This window comes from Cnephaeus nilssonii (assembly GCF_951640355.1).
Source record: "Cnephaeus nilssonii genome assembly, chromosome: 10".
NCBI lineage: Eukaryota > Metazoa > Chordata > Mammalia > Chiroptera > Vespertilionidae > Cnephaeus > Cnephaeus nilssonii.
The window spans coordinates 21,372,368-21,396,343 of record NC_137081.1 but is presented as its reverse complement, the minus strand read 5'-3'; the positions used below and the strand labels follow the sequence as shown (position 1 = coordinate 21,396,343).

Genomic DNA, 23,976 nt, shown 5'->3' with positions numbered 1-23,976 from the left:
GCCAGGCAGGGGCCCGATTACTCAGGCAGAGGGTGCGTGCGCGCGCGGGGACCCAGGGGCCCAGAGATCAGCTGGGACCTGCCCATCCACGCCAGACGCTTGCGCTTCGATCGCTAGCCAGGCCTAGGGACCACACCCTGCACGAATTTCATGCACCAGGCTTCTAGTATATTATATATATATAATCACACATATATACAGATAGCAAGGGTCCTCAAAATAATATCTTCACAAATATCTAAAGAGGCAGATGGCTTGTGTCTTGTCTCTCAACATAGGGAACCCAGTGGTTTCCATTTAACTTCTTAGTTACTGACTTTAAGATCTACGTAATATGGAAAAATTCTAGTTTACCATACTCCAATCTCCAAAAGAGCTGTTTTTAATTGCTTCTCACAGAATAAGCATTGAAATGATGACACCTACCAGCCTTTCTCTTTGTGGGCATACATCAGCTTACAGGCCTACAAAGATAATGCACCAAATCCAGGCACTAGACCATTGTGTGTATGGGGACTGGAAACTCCCTGTCTTTTTTCTACAGGCAGTAAGCATCCCTCAGAGTGTGTCTGCCAAATGACAAAAGCAGGAATTGTGTTCTGACCAGGCTTGAAGTGCATATTGGCATGGGAAAACCCACAAAGGCCCACAGCAAGCAGACTAGTGACCACGAGGGACTTCAAACAGTGTCCCAGGTCACAACATTCTGTGCCAGGCATCCATTGTTCTTTCTCCTAGAAGTTTAAAATAACTAGGCCCAAGAAAATGCGCAGATTATTTATTTTTGGGAAAAAACTGGCAGAGTCAGTCTAGGTTTCTATGGTCATTTCAAATAAGTGACCCCAGACTTTCAATTTGGAGAGGGAGGCGGGCAGATGGCTTCCTGAGCACAGCCATTTCACATTCCCAGACACCATATGAGCCTGCACGGTGCCAGGCCAGTCACTAACTGGAGATGCTGTCAGTGCAAAAATGCAGAGACTTTGTTTTCCCTTTTAGACAAGTCCTCTACCACATGTACTGTGAGGGAGGATTTACATTCATAAACAAAAAAATACACAAAATTCTCCTAGGGAACAAATCTCCAGTACACTCTCCAAGATAAGATCTGTTTAGAGTATAAAAAGAAGCTAAGATGTCGCCTGGAATAAAATGGAACAAGATTGGTAAAAACCAGCCAAATCTAAATATATACTTCATAGGTTTTAAAATTAGTTCGTTGGTCTGGATTTACCCCAATTTCTGAGCTACTGCATTTAATTCCCGTCAATTCTGCACAAAAATATATGAAACTCCTGTCTGGAGGCTTACATTTTGGACCCAAGATATATATATCTATATATATTCTTTCTCTCTCTCTCTCTCTCAAACATACATACAACATTTATTACTCTCAAAGGCTAGAAGTATTAATATTCCAATTCTTCTGCATAGGGACTCCAAAATTAGAGTTTCTGATTCATTAGTCTAAACACAAAAAGCCATGACAGATGGATCAAATTGAGATCACTTTTGAAGATTTCCCTAGCCACGTTGTAATCAAGTATCCTCACTATATTAAGTACAACTATCTTTTAACTCTACTTGGCAAAAAAAAACTCTGCCTCAGAATTCTTAAATCTCATCACCCTACCAAGGAACAGAACGAACATAAAGTTTTTTGAAAATTTAACCACTATACTAGATTTTGAATGCCAAGCCATTTCATGAGAAATCAGCCTGGATACCACTTCATCATGAGCTCTCATGTCCCAGAGCCAGCAACTGGTTAGCAGGTATCAGACTCAGGAATCTAGTGACAAAAGTCAATAGACCTTGCCAGAAATCTGATGAATACAAGAGGATAGGAAGTGTGACCAAGCTTTAAATCAAAGACCCCCATGGCAGAAAGGATGCTTAATATTTTAGTCATATTGTTAGTATGTTTAATACTCAAATCACCCTCTAGTCCAGTCCTACAAAGGCTAAAACCACTAAGAAACATTCAGTGGTGGGGGCTGTTTAATTGAATCTTCAACAAGGTCCAACATCAACAGAACTGACAGTTCTCTTTTCTGTGCCTATGGTGGGTTTTGGTGTCAGGTTATAAACCACCACACTATGGTTTTGCCCCAAGACGTCCGCTCCATACCTGCATGAACACCTTTCCAATGACCACATCGTCGTCATCCTTAAACACTGTGCTGAAGACTACCGTGACTCTGTCCTTTTTAGACTCAACATACCTGAGGGGAACAAAACCCATGAGTAAGTACAGAATCAGAACGGGGTTTTGTTAAGAACTTGATCTACAAGTAAATTAGGAGGGTAAAGTCATAAATCTCTTAATTCATAAAACAAGGTGTGCCCAGTGAGACTAAGTAGTTATGGCCAACAAAGTCCGTATAATAAATGCATGGCCTGAGAGCGGCAGGAGAGGAAAATCACCAAAGTAGATGTTATTAACTTTGCCTATATGGTATGAAATGGAATCTCGAGTTAGTGATTCTCTGAACACCACTTTTAAAGTTTAATTTCTTTATATACAATGAAACTCACAGCATATAGATGATCCAAGAGTTGCAAAAACACAGAACCTATGGGCACCCTCTACCTCCTGATTATCCGGCTATATTACTGAAGGGGACGCAGAACAGTGGCACCTTAAAGGAAAGCACTGGATTCTCTTTTCATCTATTGCCAATGTTCAATACTGGAGACTAGGGAAGTAGCCTCCCCTCTGACCTCAAATCATACATCCTGGCTTAAAGAATTTATGAGAAAGACACTTCGGGGGAGGAGGGTTCACACAACAGAGTCTAAGGTTTGACCTAGCTGTATGTCTTTTGATAAGTGTGTGCGACAGCCACACCCATGCTTCAGAACCATATTCTATACTCACATGGTCTCATCATCCCTATAATGGATAACTGCCCTGTTCTCTCCTTCCTTGCCCTCTTCTTGGAACTGGAAGTATTTCTCAAAGACAGAGGCAAAACAATTTCGTTTCAACATGCCAGCCTGATGCACAATGGAATCCTTGGATGCAGGCAGATTTTCAAGGTCGTATAGCAAAGAGACATTGTATCCTGGCGGGAAAAAAACACCCAGTATGATATTATTAAAAAAAATACAAAAACTTTCCAAGTTCTTATGACATTTTATTTTGTCTCAATGCTCATACTTTTAACCCCGGTAGAATGCTGTCCATTCCCACCAACCTCATAGGACAAATGAGGTGAAATAAAATCTCAATTCTTGTAACATCACTGTATACATACAGCTAATTAACAAACGCTATGCAAAAATATGAATCAATATCGAAGATGACTGATTACAAATAAATGGGAAGACGACATCCTCTGGAAACTTTGATTAGAAATTTAGTGTTCTACGCACAGTTGTGAAGGTGACTGAGTAAAATTTTTCTCGGAGACTTAATGTGCCAAGTGCCAACAAACTGGGCATCTTTTTTTTTTTTTTTAAATACGCTTTTATTGAGTTTAGAGAGAGAGGACGGGAGAAGTATAGAGAGACACTTCTAGGTTCATGGGTCTATGCTCAGCCACTGAGCCACACCGGCAGGGCACTGGGTATCTTTCTGATAATAAAATATACCTCCTTATGTACCATTGCAAGTCCTTTGTGGAAGGAGGCAGGATATGGAAAAATCTAGAAAAAAAAATCTCCAGTAGCTTTTATTTGTATACACTAAATTTTTCAAAATGTTTTAAAATATTTTACTTCATTTGGTCTCCATAGGAATACTTTGAAACAGGCAGGTCAGATTTTTATTCTCATTTCAGAGGGAAAAAGAGCTTCAAACAGGCAAAGTGCCATGACAAATGCAGCATGACAGAGAGGTAGAGGCAACTCTATTTGGAGCTAAACAGAACTGGAGCCAAATCCTGGCCTTGCCACTTTTGTGACCTTAGACAGATTGCCTAACCTCTCCAATTCTTGCATCTGTTAAAAAAGGGGGTGGGGTGAGATGGGGGAGACGATTGGGAGACTTAAGAGAAAAGTACAATATTTAAAGTGTCTGGAACACAGTGAATCATCAATAAATGAGGCAGAACAGGACTGAAATTCAAGGCTGCTGACCACTGCACTGTTCTGGCTCCTTAAAGCACACAAGGCTGGCACGCTTGACTATATAAAGAAATGATTAGCATGTGCCCAAATGCCTATAGATAAATATCTATCTGCACATCACTGAGGATCATATCATATTCTAGGCAACTGATGGGAATACTTTTACCAGAACTGCAAAGGATTTCATATTGCTGAACATCTTGAACATTTAATTTAATTTTTTCCCAAGAACATTCCTCATGTCTGTGTTTTTTGTTGAGTCTATCCTCATTGAGAGCATGAGCTATGTAAATCTCTGCTCTAGATAGTGCTTAGCACATTTTTGGCCCTCCAATATTAAATAATATCAAGCATTATTCCATTTTAGGGACCCAAAAACCAGTAAGCAAAAGACCACAAGATTAGATAAAAAAAGAAAATATTTAAAGTTGAGGTTTGCTAGCTTTAAGAAGCCAAATAAAACAAAATAAATAAAACTATTGCTGAAGTCAGACTTTAAGTAAGGCTTCTGATGTGATGAAAAAAAAAATACTGAGGCCCTGACCGGTTTGGCTCAGTGGATAGAGCGTCGGCCTGCAGACTGAAGGGTCCCAGGTTTGATTCCGGTCAAGGATATGTACCTTGGTTGCAGGCACATCCCCAGTAGGAGGTGTGCAAGAGGCAGCTGATTGATGTTTCTAACTCTCTATCCCTCTCCCTTCCTCTCTGTAAAAAATCAATAAAATATATTTAAAAAACAACACACCATACTGAAGATGAAGAAAATAAAAAATCTAGTATGCCCTGCTGCATTTTCCAAACTTGCCCAGATAAACCCATAGAAAAAGAGGAGAGACACTATTTTTCACATGTTTTGCACTTGTGTGAACACAGGTCTCTAATCTGGCAATGTCTGTGCTTTAGTAGGAAGTGGGAAAAAAGCCCAGGTACAAAAACATAAGCTCTCTGTGTTACTCTGGTTGTCCCGATAGATTTTAGGATCTGAGTTGTGACAAGCATGCCCAAAATTTCCTATGTGGTTTTTCTGTTTTAGCTCTGATTCTTTCTTTCTGAAACTCTTTGATTCCCCTTAAAGTCTACAGTTATTTACCTTTGGCTTTTATTTCTGCGATATATTGGTATCATCAATTTGGGGATTAACACATTTCAACATTACTTATGGACGGCAGTTAAAGCTCCCATTCACAAATACTCCTAGTAACAAGTTACATTCCAAAGGCACCTTTCTGTATTTGATATTTTGCTTTTAGAGCAGCATATATGAGACAGCAAGTATTCTAAGGGGAGTGGTGAGGCAGGACCATGTCGGAAAAGAGAAGGAAATATGCTTGCAAAAGTAACTGCTGTTAAAAGAAAGTGACAGACACATCTTCCTTCTTAAAACAATGTATTAATCAAGGTACCACAGCAATAATATTTGAGTAACAAACATTACCCTCAAACGGTCTTACTACCTGGTCCAGACTGTGGGGGCCAGTTAAATGCCTCAAATTTTGAGATGATTACTTAATCACTTAGGGATGAAAATATGGCAATAGTGCTCTTTAATTCCTCTGGCCATTTTTGTTATTTGAAAATGTGAGAACAATTGTGAATATTCCTTTTCCTTCTCCAAAATGTGCTGTGTACAGAAAAAGGTATTTCTAGGGATTGGGGTGGGAATCAATATTTGCTTAGTCTTTTCAAAAGGCATCTTAATCACCACAAAGGGGGCTCTCTGGCTAAAAGATTAATAAGAAAGAGTCAACTGGACCCTTTAAGTAAATGTAAAAAAACACACAACATACACCAAAAAAAAACCACAAAACACCAATACTGTATACCACACTGTGTACCATTATTGAACAATACAAAGCCCCTTAAAAGCTATTTTTATGGAGACTTGAAGTGGGAACTGGGGTCATACAGAAATATTTGCAAGATAATAAACAAAATCTGCTGGCTAAAAAAAGCATAGTACAAACAGGGCAGGTCTCTTTCCATGTCTCTCCAGTCATGTATATTACCACGTACCTGATTCTGGATTTACCAAGAAGCTCCCATACACTCTCTTTAGTAACTAGAAAATACAAAAACAAATATGTTAATCCAAAGGTCATGATAATTTCATTATTTTTAAAGCACTGTGTTCGACAAGCTTCTCCTAAGCCAGCATTTTTCATTTCTTTTGGTAGATGGGAAACGACAGAGAGGGAAGCAGATTTATCGGAGATACCAAGCAAGTCACTCACTGAACTGAGATTAAATCCAAAAGGTTAGCCTAGGACCTGATTTTCAATCAAGGCTCATCCTTTACTCTGTTAGGACTTGGTCACAACCTCCAGATCACACACTGCACGTAAATATCTTTTTTTCAATAGAGCAGAAGGATGCATGCCAAGTGAGTATAGATAATGTTAGTTATCAAGTAAGTACGGCCAAACCATTAACCCAGGTGAATGAAGAGATAAAATCACAATTGTTGGGAACTGATTCCAATTAGTCTGCTCACTTTGCATGCTTTAAAATTATTTAGCTCATCACCAGCTTTTTAAAGGCAAGACAATGAATAACTGAATCTTAGCCAGTTATTTATACTGGTGGGTCCACAGAAGATTGTATTCTCTAAAGGCGTTTTTCCCCAAACGAATACTTACTGCTGGCTACTTTCCAGCTTTTTGAAGTAAATGATAAAACCTTTTCACATCTCCCTATTTTTTCTGTGCTAGTATAACTGCTTCACCTGGTGGAAATTGCTCTTAGGCTGCCATGGGTTAAGAAACAAACTTTTTGTTTTGGAAGGAACAGTTCTGACTTAATGTCACATGGGACACATTAAGCACTAAAAAGATAGATATTTGCCCAGCTGGCGTGGCTCAGTAGTTGAGTGTTGACTTATGAACCAGGAGGTCATGATTCAATTTCCGGTCATGGCACATGCCCAGGTTGCAGGCTCGATCCCCAGTGTGGGGTGTGCAGGAGGCAGCCGATTAACGATTCTCTCTCATCATTGATGTTTCTATCTCTCTCTCTCTTTTCCCCTCTAAAATCAATAAAGCACAAACTTCTGTTTTAATTATAGAAGTTATACCTGCATGTTTTAAAGAACTGCGTTAGCCAGAGAAAAACTGTAGACACAGGCAGCAACAGAGTGGAGCTCCACAGGGGCAGGCACTCTGTGCTGTTCACTGCTGTGGTCTCAGTTACATATACCCGCATATCAGGACAAGCAATAAATAGATGTGAGTGAATATCAATGTTTTTCTTCTAATCTTATTTTCAATGTGTTCTCTAGATATATATTTTTTAAAATATATTTTATTGATTTTTTTTACAGAGAGGAAGAGGGATAGAGAGTTAGAAACATCGATGAGAGAGACATCGATCAGCTGCCTCCTGCACAACCCCCACTGGGGATGTGCCCGCAACCAAGGTACATGCCCTTGAACCGGAATCGAACCTGGGACCTTTCAGTCTGAAGGCCGTCGCTCTATCCACTGAGCCAAACCGGTTTCGGCTAGATATTTTTTAAAAAGCAGCAGACCATATATTTTATGTCCCATTTGAGAAAATTATTGCATGGTGAGGTTCTCCGTGGTCCCATTCTTAGGTATTCTTTAATATTCCACATATTATTTAACCATTTTCCTTTAGCTGGAAGAAATCCTCAAACTGCAAAGCTCGGTTAATAGGGTGGATCTCAAAGCATGAACCAGGGATCCTATCAGTTTGTATAAAGGCAAAAGATAAATAATGCCACATATAGTTCCTATTTGGTGACCATATAGCCACTGTGAGGTATCTCTTTCACAGAAGAGGAACTAAAGGGGAAAGGTTCAAGGTCATGATCTTCAGGTGTCCTATATACCACTTCTTCTAAAGAATTTTTTGGGAAAAAAGTAACATGCACATCCTATAAGAATCTTAACTAGCACATTGCCCCTGAGCTACACTTCTGTACTATGTGCACTATTAGTATTGGAGGAAGGGGAAATCAGATATGGGAGAAACCACAGCCCTTAAGATTAGGTTTAATTCCAGGCTTACTAAGTTCTAAGATCTAAAAGGTTTTTAGAGCCAAATTTATACCACATTCAACTCCTCTGCTCACTCCCCTTGATCAAACCAGCCAATGTACCTGGTTTACTTCACTTGCACTTTTAACTATGATTCACTTTTCAATTTGTGCCCACTCTTCCAACCTTAACACCAGGAGATGGTATAGGTAACCTATCAATCATCCCCATCAAACCTTCCCACCAGAGGCAGAGGCTTTATGCCTTGAAAAAGGGCCTGTGACAAAGAAACAAGCTTCCTGTGGTTATCGCACGCTGGTCACTGTTTAACCAACCCTGGGAGCCACTTACTTGTGCCCTCTGCTCCAACACTGTGAATGTTACTCATTCCACCCACTTGAGTGGGTGGGGTTGGTTCTTTGACCCTTGTGGTAGCTCTAAGAATAGCAATGTGTTCTGGCATTCCATTGGAAGGAAAGTGCAGACTGGAGAGATTTAAGAAATCTAGCTTAATTAACACTTCTTTCCGTTCTAAAGATTATTATTATTGCACCTAGATCTTTACAGAGAGAGGGCTGCCTAGGAAAAATCATTACACAATTTGGTTGGCTATTCAACTGTTTAACAATTATTTTCAGGTAGCTATTTTACAGTTAATCTAAGCAGGGCCACTTTAATAGCCATTTGTTTCTTCTTGCTCTCTATATGGTAAAGAGAAGAATCAGCTACTAGCTTTAATATAATTCTTTATATCACTACATCTTCTTCCTGAAGCTTTTCTTTTTCAGGTAAAATAACTATGAATACAAAATCTCTAAACATTTCTTCTTCCTTTGAACTTAAGAGGCAAATCAGAAAAGGTTTTGACTCTTCCCTTGAATTTATGGGGCAAATCAACTGCATATGAATAACTAAGGTAGGTGACTGCTTATGGCTTTTGGCATTGTTTGGTTAACATATAATTTTAATTTTTAAACCAAAGAATTGAGATTTCTATCATATTCTTTTGCAAACAGTCTTTTCATTACATAAATTTTAAATAATCAAGAGCTACTACTCTTAATCAGAAAGAAAATAGAAATGGCTGCATCTTCATTCACCAGATTAAGGAGAACCTAGCTTGTTAAAACTAAAAGATATTTGAAAACTGATTCAGGAACTGAGTCATACTTCCTGCTTTGAGACCCAACCACAATGTGCGCACACTGGTGTAATAGCAGTTTCTTTCTTCCATAAATGGCTCTCCTCAGAGCAAATATAGTTCAACAGGAACCAAACCTGCTACTTTAACTACTGAAAGAAACCAGTGAATAAGGCATGGCCACCGAGAGTTTCACAACGCATGGACACCCTTTCATATTTCCCCTAAGCAGTCATAAAGAAGAAGAGGTACTTTAAGAGGCCAGCTCTAAAGAATATTAAATTTAAAATTTTAAAGGGAATATTTGTGCCTAAATTTTCAGAATGAAAAATTATGATCATAAACTTTATTTTTTAAATATATTTTATTGATTTTTTACAGAGAGGAAGGGAGAGGGAGAGAGTCAGAAACATCGATGAGAGAGAAACATCAATCAGCTGCCTTCTGCACACTCCCTACTGGGAATGTGCCTGCAACCAAGGTATATGCCCTTGATCGGAATCGAACCTGGGACCCTTGAGTCCACAGGTTGACACTCTATCCACTGAGCCAAACCGGTTAGGGCTGATCATAAACTTTAAACAGGCAGAATTAATATACCTGCTTGACACTGTTATAGAAATAGAAGGGAACCCATCTCATTCTCATGATAGCCATTTTTGTATCGGTCAACGAAGAGTATTCTTTGCTGTATGTTTTTAGAACTAAAGCTGTTTTTGTTTTCAATGGTTAGGGAACATCTTTATTTCTCTAGAGTAAAAGCAAACAAAAAACCAAAACCCTGTTAGGTGAGCAAGCTATCCAGAGTGGCCAGTGCCAGTGGGGGAAATTCAGTGCCTTGGATCTTTTCTCTGGGTGGCAAGTTGTCAACAAAAGGTGAGGAGAAAACAAGAGTCCCAAGGAAAATGATGTGGAACTTACCTCATCAGCACCATGTGCCTGAAGTTCCTTGTAGAATTTCAAAGAAATACTGACCATCACTTTTGTTTTGTCTCCATTAGGATTTGAAATATGATAGAGGACCCCATCAAAATCTGTAAGTAAAGTAAATAAGATTGCTTAACTTGGGAATGAGGAATAATATCTCAAAGTACCTACCTGTTGCAGGCCATAAGAAAGTCCCTCTTTTTAGAAGGCATATAAGTAAAATGACATTTATTTTAAATCCACGTGGGCAGTCAGCAGAAACACTGGGATAGAACTGTTAAGTACCCATTTCTTTCCTCTTTTCTAAAATTACAAAGCTATCCTTACCTTAATCACAGCTTCGTGTTGGAAAATTTTTTAATAAAACCTTTATTGTGACATACTTTAAACATGTATCGAACAGTATAATGAACCCCTATTCCCATTATATGACTTCAACAATTATCAACACATGGCCAATATTGTTTTATTTAGACACCCCTCCCCTCAATGGATTTGATTTTAACCCAAATCCCAGACATCACACACCATAAATATTTTAGAATGTATTTCTAGAAAATAAATAGAAGACTTTTAAAAAAACCCATAACCACAATATCACTATCATGCCTAAGATTTTAAAATAATTTCTTAATAGCAAATATCTAGTCAAATGTTCAAATGCTATCTCAAAAAAGTTTTTAATTCTGTTTTCTTATTTGAATTCATATCTAAACAAGGCCACACACTGCATTTGGTTATCCCTTAAGTTTCTTCAAATCTATAGGCCTCCTTTCTCTTTGGCTTCTATCTTCCTGTAGTACACAGAGAAGTTGCCCTACATAGATAGTTCCTGAAACTAGGTGATGACTGCCATCTCTTTAGGGAGATCTAGCATTCCTAGCTAGGAGGGCAGGTGGACCGTTTACCGCCAAAGTCACAGCACTTCAGACTTCAGCTTCCAAGATCATCTAGTCAAGTATCCTCATTTTACAGAGGGTGGCTGTATAACTCAAAGTTCACAGAGCAAGAAAGTAGTGTTATCGCTTAGTTCATTGCAGGGAATAGAAAACATAACATCTCTCTCTTTTTGAATAGGTCTCTGCATTTTTGTGTTTCCCCACTACTCTAGTTCTAGGCAAATTGAGATGATGGCTATTTGAAGATAACATCTTAATATTGCAACATTATAAAACCTTATTTTGTACTACAAAATTAAACCCAAACTTCCAAGATATCAGCAGGTAACTTTATATAGTTCATAAATTCATAAAATAATTATCTATAGCCTGGCTGGTGTGGCTCAGTGGTTGAGTGTCAACCTATGAACCAGGAGGTCACAGTTCGATTCCTGATCAGGGCACATGCCTGGATTTCGGACTTGATCCCCAGTAGGGGGTATGCAGGAGGCAGCCGATGAATGATTTTCTCTCATCATTGATGTTACTATCTCTCTCTCCCTCTCCCTCCCTCTCTGAAATAAATAAAAATATTTTTTAAAATCATCTATAATAAAGACCTCATAAAGACTTGACAATTTAAGAGATGGTGCTCCAAGTGTCAAGGCTTGTTTTAGGAACAAATTTGTTTTCTATTTTTTAATTGTGTCTTCTCTTTTTTTAAAAAAAAAAAAATATATATATATTTTATTGATTTTTTTACAGAGAGAAAGGGAGAAGGATAGAGAGCTAGAAACATCGATGAGAGAGAAACATCGATCAGCTGCCTCTTGCACAACCCCCACTGGGGATGTGCCCGCAACCAAGGTACATGCCCTTGACTGGAATCGAACCCGGGACCCTTCAGTCCGAAGGCTGACTCTCCATCCACTGAGCCAAACTGGCCAGGGTGTGTCTTCTCTTTATAGCATTGAGATAAAGACACTTACCTGCAAATGTTACTTCTACAGCTTCTGGTTTGTTTCTGCAAAACAAAAGTTCTTTAGTTAAGATAACTGTATTGCTGCTTGCCTTCAAGGGGACTTGCAAAGGCTCCTGAGTTTAATTTAAGATCAGACCACTCTGATTCAATCTTATGCTTACTGCTGACCTGAATATACAATTCATTTTTTCATGCACCTGAACCTTTGGATTTACTTAAGGTGGAGGATAAAAAAAGGAAGCAGGACAGATGTAGCTTTTGTTTCCCAGCTAAAGTGGAATCTGCTGTGGTTGGTGCTCAGAGCTGTTGTAGTTCAGCTCTGAATTCCTTAAGATCCTGATATACATGTTTTTATTTATGAACCACAAGATGCCATCTTTTGGTCAATGCCTCCCCACAGGACAGTAGTGATGGAGGTAGTACATTCAGCAGGAAAACTGCTAAATAGAAAATAGGATGCTTTTAATTTATTTCAAGTAAAAGGATGATTTCAGGCCATAAAGCAAAACAGAAAGTTCCATTCCATTTCAAAGCCAATATATAAGTCTTCCTACACATCTTTCCTTCTCCCTTTGTATCACCAAAGCACTCACCGCTCTCCTCATGAAGTCACCTTTGACTGGTTCTACCCTAGTTTTGTTTTGTAATTGCAGTGCTATACTTCCATACAGAGTGTAGCACAAAACAACATTGTGAAACCGCTGAGAACAGTTAAGACACTTGTTTTCCAACTGTAACTTTTTCACCAGGACCATATTTTCAGACAGATTATTATCCATGCGTCTGTATTTTCTGATCTACCCATCTATAAAATGGAAGAACACAAGTGATCCTACCTACCTCATAGAACTGCTAACGATAAAGCAAGAGAACAGACACAAAGGAACCTATCACGGAAGGCAGACAGCCAAATAAGCCTAATACTTTCTGTGCGCTTCCTAGCTTAGCCTGGTTCATGGACTTCTATTTGATAAATGCTATTGAACTATTACCTAGAAAGCATGACATACATCCTAGCTATAAACAATAATAGTCAAATAACCCCCAGTGAAAAGCTACTTTCCATGCTCTTCCCACTTCTCAAAGCCTGATGGTAGGAAACAAATGAAAACTGTTTACCAGCTGGCTACCACTAACACAAATGATTCTACTTTGTTTTATGGGCCAGTAGATAAGATAGGCACATTTTCACATTTATTCTTGCCTAACTTGCTCAGGATTTCATGCTCCCTTACCTGTAAAAAGAACCAAGACTGAGTTGCCCTCCAGGGTTGCTGGGAAATAATGGAATATATAATTTGGTTTATGACTCGACTATTTAAAAGAGCTGCTGCAGAGGCTCAACAATACCTTTCAAGAAAACTGGCTTCTATTGAGTATATGTTAGCTCTGTTGAAAAATCAAAGCCATCCATATAGGAAAAAACATGTTGGTATCTCTAAGAATGGAAGCATCAAGTGGGTTTATGAAAAAGCAATGAATTCAAAATATGATGAAAAGAATGAGATGAACATTTAAAATGCTTCTGATCTTTCATTTGAAACGAGCCAAGAACAAAGGCAAGGAATGGCCAACAACCATTCCTTATCTCTAGAAAAGAAGAGCAAAGAAGAAAGAAGTGCATTTTAATTTGTGGTCCACTTGAATGAGATGTTAAGAGGCTGCACAAACAGGAGGAAGCACTGAAGCATATTTTCCTGGAGAAGGCTGGCTGTGCCAGAAAGGGTGGAGGATTTATAAAAGTCGACATTGCATCATGTAGTAAGTAGGTGGTAGTGGTTTTCTTTTTTTTAAACCTTTAAGCTTTAACTCAGCCAATGAAGGACTGAGTTCCTCATTCTCCCACTTCATTAACAGACTGAGAAGAATCAACTAGAAATAAATCACCTTAGGGTTCCAAAGAAACATTTTGACTCTGAAATTTTACATTTCTCTAGTCTGTAGAGTTCCCTGAGCACAGATCCCTAGGAGAGAAGTCGCTAAGATCTGTTCTAAGTGGTTTCTGCCTGACTTGAGAATATTTGTCAAATCACTGCCATTAATATTTTAGTTTACTATTTATGGCTGCACAAAAGGTTGCAGAGGAGAGACAGGCTGCAGAGAGCACTAGGCCAAAGGAGTCTGCCAGAGAAGTAATCTGGGAGTTAGAGAGGTCCGAGAACTCTCCAACAAGGAGACTGTACCGAGTGTGAAATATCCCATAATTAAGATCTGTCTGAATTCCAAGACCAGGTGTTTGTTGTTTACTCCTGTGGCTTAAAAATATCATGGAGCCGAGGGGTGTAAGACTGGTCTGCATCTTGGTCCACTTAACCTTAATAGGCCAAATAGATAAACGGTTATTTTCGGTTCTACCATTTGCTAAAGTTTCATATAGTGAGTGTGAGCTTAATCACAGAAAAACCAAGTTCCTCAGAGCTGACGGTTCAATGCAAGTTCTATCACCTACTGGCTATGTAAGCACAGGCAATGTTACTCCAATATCACTGAGTCTCAGGTTCCTTTTCTAGAAAATGGAGATTAAAACACCCACCTCAAAGGCTGTTGTGAGGACAGATGATATGGCACAGCAAAGTTTTGTAATCAGTGTCTTATGACTAAGTTACAGCTATGCTGAGATAATGATCCTCACAGCCCTTAGGGCAGTCCAGTGGCTGGACCTTGAGGCTAGGCCTTTACCCAAATGTACCAATCTATGTGTGACATATCATAAATAAGGTCAGGAATCACCAGTGCTGGGTGCACAATGCTTAGAATATATGTCTACTCCCCATAACTCTCAAGAGCAGTTTCTACTGTAAATGGGAACTGCTGTCAAAGTGCACATTTGAAATCAAATGAAGCCATATTGCAGCTTAGAGCAAAGTGCCTGGTTTACAGAAGATGACCAATAAACTAGTTTTTCTTCTAGGTGATGTCAGAGACCAGACTTTGAAGCCACAATTGGGAAAGGTGTTGGAATTGTGGTAATTCCAAGAATCAGCAATGGATCAGCAGTACAAGCCAGCTGAAGAAGTCCTCAGGGCTACTGACTGGACAGCACAAGACACTAAAACATAGTATATTCATTCAGTTGGATTTCAAGAACTATCCTTAAAATTCTTTAGGAAAAAAAAAAGTCTTCTATAGTTTTTCTAAGAAAGCTTCTAGAATGGCACTAATCAGTCAATAAAAAAAACACCCTGGCAACTGTATTATCCAATCCTCTTTTTTCATTAAGGATTTTGGAGTTTTTTACTCCCAAATATATCCAATTCCCTTTGGGCACTTAAGTCTCTCTTCTAGTTATCCCTTTCCATGAGTTGAATTAAAGAAATTATTCAATTCTGTTCACTATCTTACTATAAAGGTTTTTTAACCATTCTCCTTTAAGCCCTCTATAAGGCTCCCATCATGTTTTTTGAGTAAAGCCTACAAAAATGGACATATTAGATAAGAGGTGGTCCTACTCTCTGCTAAAGCCATATCTCAAAATATGGAGAAGAGGATCTAAAAGCCAATTCACACAATGTCAGAAAAGCAGTAAGCTCCTAAAGAAAGGAAGAACCATGCTAGCTGGCTTTGTCTACTTCAAGAAAACACTTACCAAACTGACAATATGTATGTGAGGAAGCCCAGTGGGGGTGGGGAAAGATGATTAAAAAGATAGACCCTGCCCTGAAGGAGTCATCAGTTGGTGGAGGGTAGCTCTGAGGCTTCATGCCCAAAGCGGTCCCAAGGAGGCCAGAGGACAGGCAACAGTGTGTAACTATAATGACCTGTAAAAAGACCAACCAGATCTTTTGAGCAAATCAGCCACTACATACAATGTCCTAATTCCCAGTCACTTCAAACCAGTTTATCTCTGAGGACATATGCAGTATAGCTGGGAATGAGAACAAGGTATCAGCAAGATTTAATTTATTCCTTTTCTTTTTCAAATATCTCTTCCCACAGTCCTCACCCACACCAATTGGCAATGCTTGCTTACTGAGATTCACTCCCCCTCACAGAACCACAGCTCCCCACAATATGCACAGCTGTGGCAAGGAGCCAGAATGCACTTAAAATCAACAGCAATTTGCATCTGACAGCATTTTCTCAGTCTTGGACTCCAGACTCTAGCTAAGTTGACAGCCTAGCTTTTGAGGCTGAAAAAGTTCTTGGTGTGTACAGAGTAACAAGAGAATTTAATTAACTTGACAGATTACTTCTATTTCAATTGGGGGGTCTGGGTAAGAATTCCTAACTGAAAAGGCAATGCTGTTGACAAGACCTCCACATGAGGTTATTTGCAATGTTGAGTATGGCTTTTTAATCAGTCACTTTCTCTTAGTTTGTAGGCTATTGGGAAGACAACTTACCAATAATCATCATTTTGTGAGGATATATGAATCATTCCAATAAGCCATTCTCCCAGGAGTGTGGTAGGAAAAATAAAAAGCAATTTGCTTGGAATGAATCTTAGGCTTTGTCGGAACTGCCTCCAAATTAAAATGTTATCGTGACCAAATGTATTCTTAAACAGTTTAGATGATAGGACTGCTTTAACCAATGAGTGACTACCAAAAGGAAATTTAGCCTTTTAGTAGGATGTCACAGGCAAGAAGACCCAATAGGATGATCTAAGGTGCATCATTAAAAAAAAGACCAACCTCAAAAGGAAAGTTACTGCCAGTGTTCTGAATTATATGCCACAGAACTGTTTTAAGACTATCTCATGCTTACATTTTCAGTAGCTTGAAGAGTGCTTGCTGTCCGTTAGAATATTCTGCGAGAATGGAAATGTTACACATCTGTGCTGTTCAAATACCACAGCTTCTAGCCACATGGGCAAACTGAGCACTAGAACTGTGACTAGTGTGAGGAACTTAACTTTATTTCACTTTAATTCTTATTTAAACTTAACTAGCCACACACAGCTACTGGCTACCATATAGGATTATCACAGAGTTGGAAGATTCACTCTGGAGAGGGTTGATATGAACTATAATCTCCCCAAATGGTTTGCTCTGAGAAGAGTAAAGTAGGGTGGAGCTGACCTCTCCAGCAGGTTTCCACACAGGCAAAGCCTTTCAAAACTCCAGGGTTTCTCCTCCTAGCTACAACTTTTCCTTAATTTATTTCTCCCAACACATTTTACCCCTTAGCTGACTTTGCCAATGGGCTCTCTCAGAAAGGCCCCCTTTTTCTGTCCTGCTGGTGCTGAGCACTGGTAGGACCCCATACATGTTTATGATTTATCACACTAGTTAACCTTTGCTGGGAGTTCTACCCTAGGCATGTGCCTTCATAAATACTTTCCTTCACTGTTGCCTCACCTTACCTGTATGCCTGGAAATTCACACTAGGGTGTTACATGTGCAATCCCAGGAAAGTCCTACTTCCTAAACTGGATATCATGGTCTCTTTTCAAAGATTTTCAAAGAGCTTTTCAGCAGAATGTTTTGAGCCCACTTATTTAAAGTCACGTCTCTAAGGGAAGATGGGCCAGAATAAAAGCCAAACCTTGCTGCCCTGCCCCAATACTGCTACAACATATACTTTGTAAGAAATGCCCTAGAAGTTATAACTTATGCCTTCCAGACTTGAGTGACTACTTTAAGTCCTCTAAAATGGTTAGTTGGTCCTTTTAAGAGTAATTTTCTAAAAAGAATAGAGCTGAAGTTCCGAATAATGGGCTATATTTTGGAACCACAAGTTATTAGTACACAAATAGATATGAACAGACTCCCACAGTACTAGGCATGCTCCTACTTGAAAATGCACCAGCTTATAACTACCTAGGTCTCATTTCTCTACTAGTCTGGACTTGAGAATGCACTTAGAATCAGCTGTGAAAATGCAGAAGTTAATTAACTTCCTCTTGAGTGCTACACTGCTCTAAAAGTAGAGAGCAATCACCCAAAATAAGTCTGAGCTGATTCGCTTCAACATTTAAAATGTAAAGGAACTGGTAAGTGGAGGCTTAAGACAAAAAGCAAGTTAGCCTAAAATATAAGCAACTGCAGCCCCTGGCAGGAAACAAAGCTGCTGTTCACTGTACGCATTGCTTCAAGGAAAGCTGTTCTTTGTTTTACAGATCAAAATCGGTGGCCTTATAAAATATATAGGTGACACTGGTGGTGGTGGTGGTGATGGGGGCAATGGGGATAAGGACACATATGTAATACCTTAATCAATAAAGAAAAAAATAAAGATACGTTAAAAAAAGATATAGGAGACACAATATAGGAGACACAGTGGGTTAGAAGTATCTTTCTTTTAAGGCCTCCAAGCCACAGGTTCCCTATGACTACTTACAATTTCCCTTGCACCAACCCTCTCCCATCTATGGATCTCCAAGCACCAAGTTTCCAATTACTAGTTCCATGCTCACCAGAAACAGTTTGCACTTATTTCCTCAACTGTGCAAGCAAAATGTGAAGCCCATCCTCACAAATGGGGAAATGGGCAAAGGGACTAACCACAGGGCACCAAAAGTTAGAAGCTAAAATCTCCTGCCTCATGTTTTAAAAGCAAAGCAGCTTTGGGGGAGGAGGTTACCTTCTACTGATTCTTATGTTTGACGGAGAAGGCTGCCTTGGAAATTTGTCCTAAGCCCACGTTTAAAAAGGCCAATGGTAGAAAAGGTTATCTAAGACCTTTATACACTGGACGCTTTCAAGTGTGTACCTGGGCCAGAATTACCACAGAAGAAATCACAGATCAGGGAGCTGGTATAAGAATGTAAAAGATAACCAGATAAAGCCTAATGGGTGGGGAAAAGAGAATGAGAACCTAAGAAGAGAGATAAGGAAAGGGTGCGGATGGGCAGACTATTAGCTTTGCTTGAGAAATATGTAACAGAATGGCCGGTGTCTCTCACAGTAGGGTTCTGGGAAGGGAAACCAGAGAGATGGCGTTTTGCTGGCAGCGAGACTGGAGACTGGGTCTGCTTTCCGTGTCCCCTCCTGCCCCTTTAGAAGAGGAGCTGGGGTGGGGTGCGAGAAGGCTGAAAGACCTGGGCCTGCACCTCCTGCCCTCCTCCAGCTCTGGGGATCCCCGAAAACTCCTTCCGACCCAATCCGTCCGGGCTGCCTTCGGTTCCTCCTAACAATGACGGGGAACACGGAGGGAAGAGGTCCCATGCTTGCTACAGAGGCCAGTGGCATCCTCCAAGGAGAGTTCCGGCCCCGGCTGCCCTCGCGTCCCACAGGTCTCCTGCCCTCTAGCACGCGCACTCCTGTCCACTCACTGCTTCCGCATCCTCCTCGGAGCCGCTCCCCACGCACCTCTGCCCCTCACCCCTCCGCACCCAATCGCCTCCCACGTCTACTCCGCCGGGGCAGTCCCCACACCCGGCCAGGTCCCCCATCCCTCTCCTCCACGTCTCGGGGGCGGAACGCTGGGATCAGCCGGGGGTCAACTCTGCCTCCCCCGCCACCCTCCGTCCCCGGGCGCGCGCTCACCCGGCGGCCGCGTTCTCGAACTTGAGCGCGAGCGTCTCCTCGATGATGCGGTTGTTCACCTCCAGCAGGATCATGGCGGCGGCTGCCCCGGGCAGGGGAAGGAGAAACAAGGGCGGGTGAGGATGGGTAAGGGAAGGAAGGACAGAGGGAGCGGCCCTGCTGCCCCCTGAGGAGGGGTCTGGGTGGGGTAGGAGGCTAGGGAAGAAGGGGAGAGGGATCGGGGTAGGGGAAGGGGAAGATGCACGCACTGACTGTGGAGACACCCACCCACCCACCGGACCGACCTGGCCCCAGATGCCTGAACCCGCCTGCCGAGCCGCCGCCGCCGCTGCTGCTGCCGCCTCACCCACAAGACCGGTCCCCGCCCAGCCCCCGGCTCTAGCCGGCCACTTCCGCTCTCACACCCACTTCCGCTCGCCGCCCGGACGCGCGGCCCCGCGGCGCCATTTCCGCTTCGACCCCTCGTGCGCGCGCGCGCAGGCGCGCGGGGGCGGGAGGCCGGAGGGCTGTGCTCGCGAGGCCGCCTCCCCACCTCCAGTTTCCTAGAGACCAGGTCTTGTCCCGCCCCTGTAGAGCTCCGGTCTCGCTGCGGTCCCCAGGCCCGCCTCACTGTCCAGCCCCTCCCTCCCGCTCGCTCGCTCGCTCGTTCCAGAGGTCCTGCTCCATCTTTCCGGTCTTGTCACTTCGGAGAACTCGCAAGTAGCTCGCCCTTGGCATCTAGCAGCCGGCTTTGCTCCCAGCTCGTTTTTTGTCGATGTGTTCCTTCCTCATGCCACACGAAGGATTGTCCAGTGGCACCCATTTCTCCAACACTATGTAGTGGGCTCCTGCTCTGTGCTGGGGGTACAGTGGTGAATGAGAAGGCCAGGTCCTGCCCTAGTGGAGCTATAGTCTGGTAGAGCAAACAGTCAATAAACTCTCAATCATATAACTATAAATTGCTTAAAGGGCAACGAAGGAAAGGAATGCGAAGTCATCTAGGTGAAAAGGCACCTGGGATGGGCCTCCTTGGGCTCCTGTCATGCCTACAATGCTGAGCCTGGGGAGCTGCCTCCGGGTACTCCAACAGGGTTATCTTTGCCTTGTCCCTCGCCTTCCAGTACCTCTGCCACGCATACTTTCTTACTCATCTATGCGCAGAATCTGAACTCATATTTGTGCTTCATCTGCACCTTCTGCTTGTGTGTCTCCTCCAGGGAGAATTTAACAAACTTAGTTGATTTATTTTCTGCTAAGTGCTCTTGGGCCGAAGGGGGGGATTAGGATCCAAAAAATGAACAATAACAACAAAAACAGAAAAACACAACCCTAGCACCTGTCCTCAAGGCCCATAGAGCCCTTTAAAACAGATTTCCTTACTTACCAGCCATGGCTAAACTTCACGACATTGTAGGTCCCCCCAAATTATGTGTTAACGTTTTGACATTAATGTTTTTAAATAACGCATATTTAATTTCCAATATCTTTTTCCCCCAACTGGGCCCTCCCCGTATTATTTGATCCTTGTTTTATGGATAGGAATATCTTCTATCTTTCTGAGCATAGTATATGTTTTATGGATAGGAATATCTTCTCTTTGAGGACATTATAATATACTAAGGGCCCAGTGCACCGATTTGTGCACCTTGAAAGTTACTGTGAGGCTGTGGTGGGCACAGGGGTGGGTCTCGGCCCATCCTCCACACCCCCGCCCGGCCCCTCCTGCCTTGGCACCCCATCCCCTGTCTGCTGCAGCTCAGCTCCCTGCTGCTGCTCCCACGTGCTGATGCTTGGGGCTGGAGCCTGCAGCAGGAGCAGGGAGAGGTGGAGAAGCCCTGAGGGACGATCGGGGCCAGCAGCCGCCCCTGGTACCCACTGATGGTGCTGAGCAATTGGGGCCGGCAGCAGGTGTGAGCGCCCAGGGGACCACGGCGCGTGGGAACAAAGAATTTTCAGTAACCACCAGAGGCTCACCCCGATGCCAGCAACCAGTGCCTTGCCTTGGTCTGGCGCCCCTGCTCCCCTATTCCACCATCCCGCCATGGCCAAAACCTGCCATGTTCCGCACATGCCCCCTGGTGGTCAATGCATGTCATAGCGACCGGTTGTTTGGTTGTTCCTCCATTTGGTCTATTTGCATATTAACCTTTTATTGTATAGGATATGTTTTTAGTTCTCCTTTCTGCTTTGATCTGTTTCCTTGGGTGTATCTTTATGCTAATTTGTTTGGTCTCTCTTTTATGTTACTAGCCATCCTCTAAAGACTGACTGCTTTAGCAATCTGTTCATATTTAAGGACAAGAAGGCTGTAAAACAATTGGGTGGAGGCTGATGTTACGCAAAAGGGACTAGCAGCATTGGCTAGTTTTGGGAGCTTTTTGGAAATGCAGAATCTCAGGCCCCATTATAAACTACAGCCTTTAGAATCTGCATTTCAACAAGATCACAAGGCACATTACGTTGTGAGTAGCACTGAATTGATGGGCTTCACTATAAGATGCACCAATGATGTGCCAGATTTCATTGGGGGCCCACAAATATCAACATTGGGATATCTTTTCTCCAAAGGAGAATCATCCAGTTGTGTTTAGGGTTTACAAGCTTGGCTGTGAGTATTCCCAGAGTGTATGAGAACAGGGATGTGGAGAGCGACTACAGCATTTGGAAAGGTTCAAGCATGGGACTAATGAGAGGGCACAATCCTCTCGTGGCAAAGCCACGTGTAAGTCCCAGCACAATTATAGCCAAAGGCTACAGTTGTAAGCTTGACCTTATGGTCCGAACCTGTGGTCCCACGTGGCTAAGTGATATAAGCTGTGGGAGGTGCAGCAAGGAAACAAAGCTTGATCAGGTGCATGTAATTGAGTAGATTCAAAACTCACGAGAATGTTGTAAACATCTTGACCACACCCTTACTTTGCCTCCTGGAATCTGGCTATAAAATAAAGACTTGGCTTGCAGGCCATGGCGCTCTCTCTCTATCAGAGAGGGCAGCGTCCCACCCAGCCCTAGCTTTCTTCTCTTGTCTGTCTTTTCTTAATCCTTCACCGCCCCCTCTCAGGCTTACCGAACCTGGCTGTGCTGGCGCGGCACATATGGCGCCCAATGTGGGGCTGAGTACAGGTTCACCCATGGCGGTGCTGGCTCGGCACACAGGGAAGAATGTTTTTTTTTAAAAAAAATATATTTTATTGATTTTTTACAGAGAGGAAGGGAGAGGGAGAGAGAGTCAGAAACATCGATGAGAGAGAAACATCAATCAGCTGCCTCCCGCACACCCCCTACTGGGGATGTGCCCGCAACCAAGGTACATGCCCTTGACCAGAATCGAACCTGGGACCCTTGAGTCCGCAGGCTGACGCTCTATCCACTGAGCCAAACCAGTTCGGGCGGGAAGAATGTTTTGAGTCTCAGCTGACTTCCACTTAATGCCATTATCAGCCCTGTGCCTACGCACTGCCTTCCACTGAGCTAGAGTCTATAGCAGATGGACCTCTGGTGGAGGAGATGAAGGAAGGTGTGTAAGTGGGATAGGCTGGGTGGGAAAAGGGATACTTTACTTGACTGCTTGGGCACCTAGAACAGATTTTCAATCAGTTGTCTTCATCTTACTTTTGGTTTATTTAAACTAATGATAAATAGAACAAATAAATATCTTGGTACTCACTACCCAGCTTCTTTGAATCTTTTTTTTTAAATATATTTTATTGATTTATTACAGAGAGGAAGGGAGAGGGATAGAGAGTCAGAAACATCGATGAGAGAGAAACATTGATCAGCTGCCTCCTGCACACCCCCCACTGGGGATGCGCCCGCAACCAAGGTACATGCCCCTGACCGGAATCGAACCCGGGACCCTTGAGTCCGCAGGCCGACGCTCTATCCACTGAGCCAAACCGGTTTCGGCTTCTTTGAATCTTAACATTTTATAATTAAACTTGCTTCTGAGCTTTTAAAAAAAAGAAATACAGTTAAAACTTCCTGTAAACCCCATCCAAGTCCATTCTTTTCTCTCCTTTCTCCCCCAACTCAGCAAAGTTAACCATCTCCCTGCATTAGGTATTTATCCTTAACAAGCATGTTTTTACACTTGTACCACATATGCATCGATCTATAAACAACGTATAGCATTTTTTTCATGATTTTAAACTATTAATTGTATCATACTGTAATATTTTGAAAATTGTTTCTTTTAGTCAACAATGTGTTTTTGAGATTTACCCATGTTGTTACCTGTAGCTTTTTTTTTTTAACCCTCACCCGAGGATATTTTTTCCATTGATTTTTAGAGAGAGTGGAAGGGAAGGAAGAGGGGGAAGGGGAGAGGGTGAGAGAGAGGGAGAAGGAGAGAGAGAGAGAGAGAGAGAGAGAGAGAGAGAGAGAGAGAGAAACATTGATGTGAGAGAGACACATCGATGGTTGCCTCCTGCATGTGCCCTAGGGCTGGGATCAAACCTTCAACTGAGGTATGTGCTCTTGACCAGGAATCGAACTCAAGACCCTTTGGTTCAGAACCAATGCTCTAACCACTAAGAAAAACCGGCCAGGGCTACATGTAGCCATTTTAACT

General features: G+C 42.0%; 1 protein-coding gene across 2 annotated transcripts in view; it reads right to left on the bottom strand.

Moving 5' to 3' along the window:
- Window positions 1-19,867, bottom strand: part of ARPC2 (actin related protein 2/3 complex subunit 2) — a 29,338-nt gene extending 9,471 nt beyond the window's left edge. The window contains exons 1-7 of one of the 2 annotated variants that reach the window (XM_079782630.1): window positions 19,712-19,867; window positions 19,428-19,509; window positions 12,005-12,039; window positions 10,132-10,244; window positions 6,088-6,133; window positions 2,882-3,068; window positions 2,132-2,225 (exon numbers count right to left, since the gene is read on the bottom strand). In XM_079782630.1, coding sequence (XP_079638756.1) covers window positions 2,132-2,225; window positions 2,882-3,068; window positions 6,088-6,133; window positions 10,132-10,244; window positions 12,005-12,039; window positions 19,428-19,501 — 549 coding nt within the window. In that variant the 5' untranslated portion in view covers window positions 19,502-19,509; window positions 19,712-19,867. The other variant, XM_079782631.1, reaches the window with a different exon arrangement.
- Between the last annotated feature and the right edge of the window lie 4,109 nt (window positions 19,868-23,976).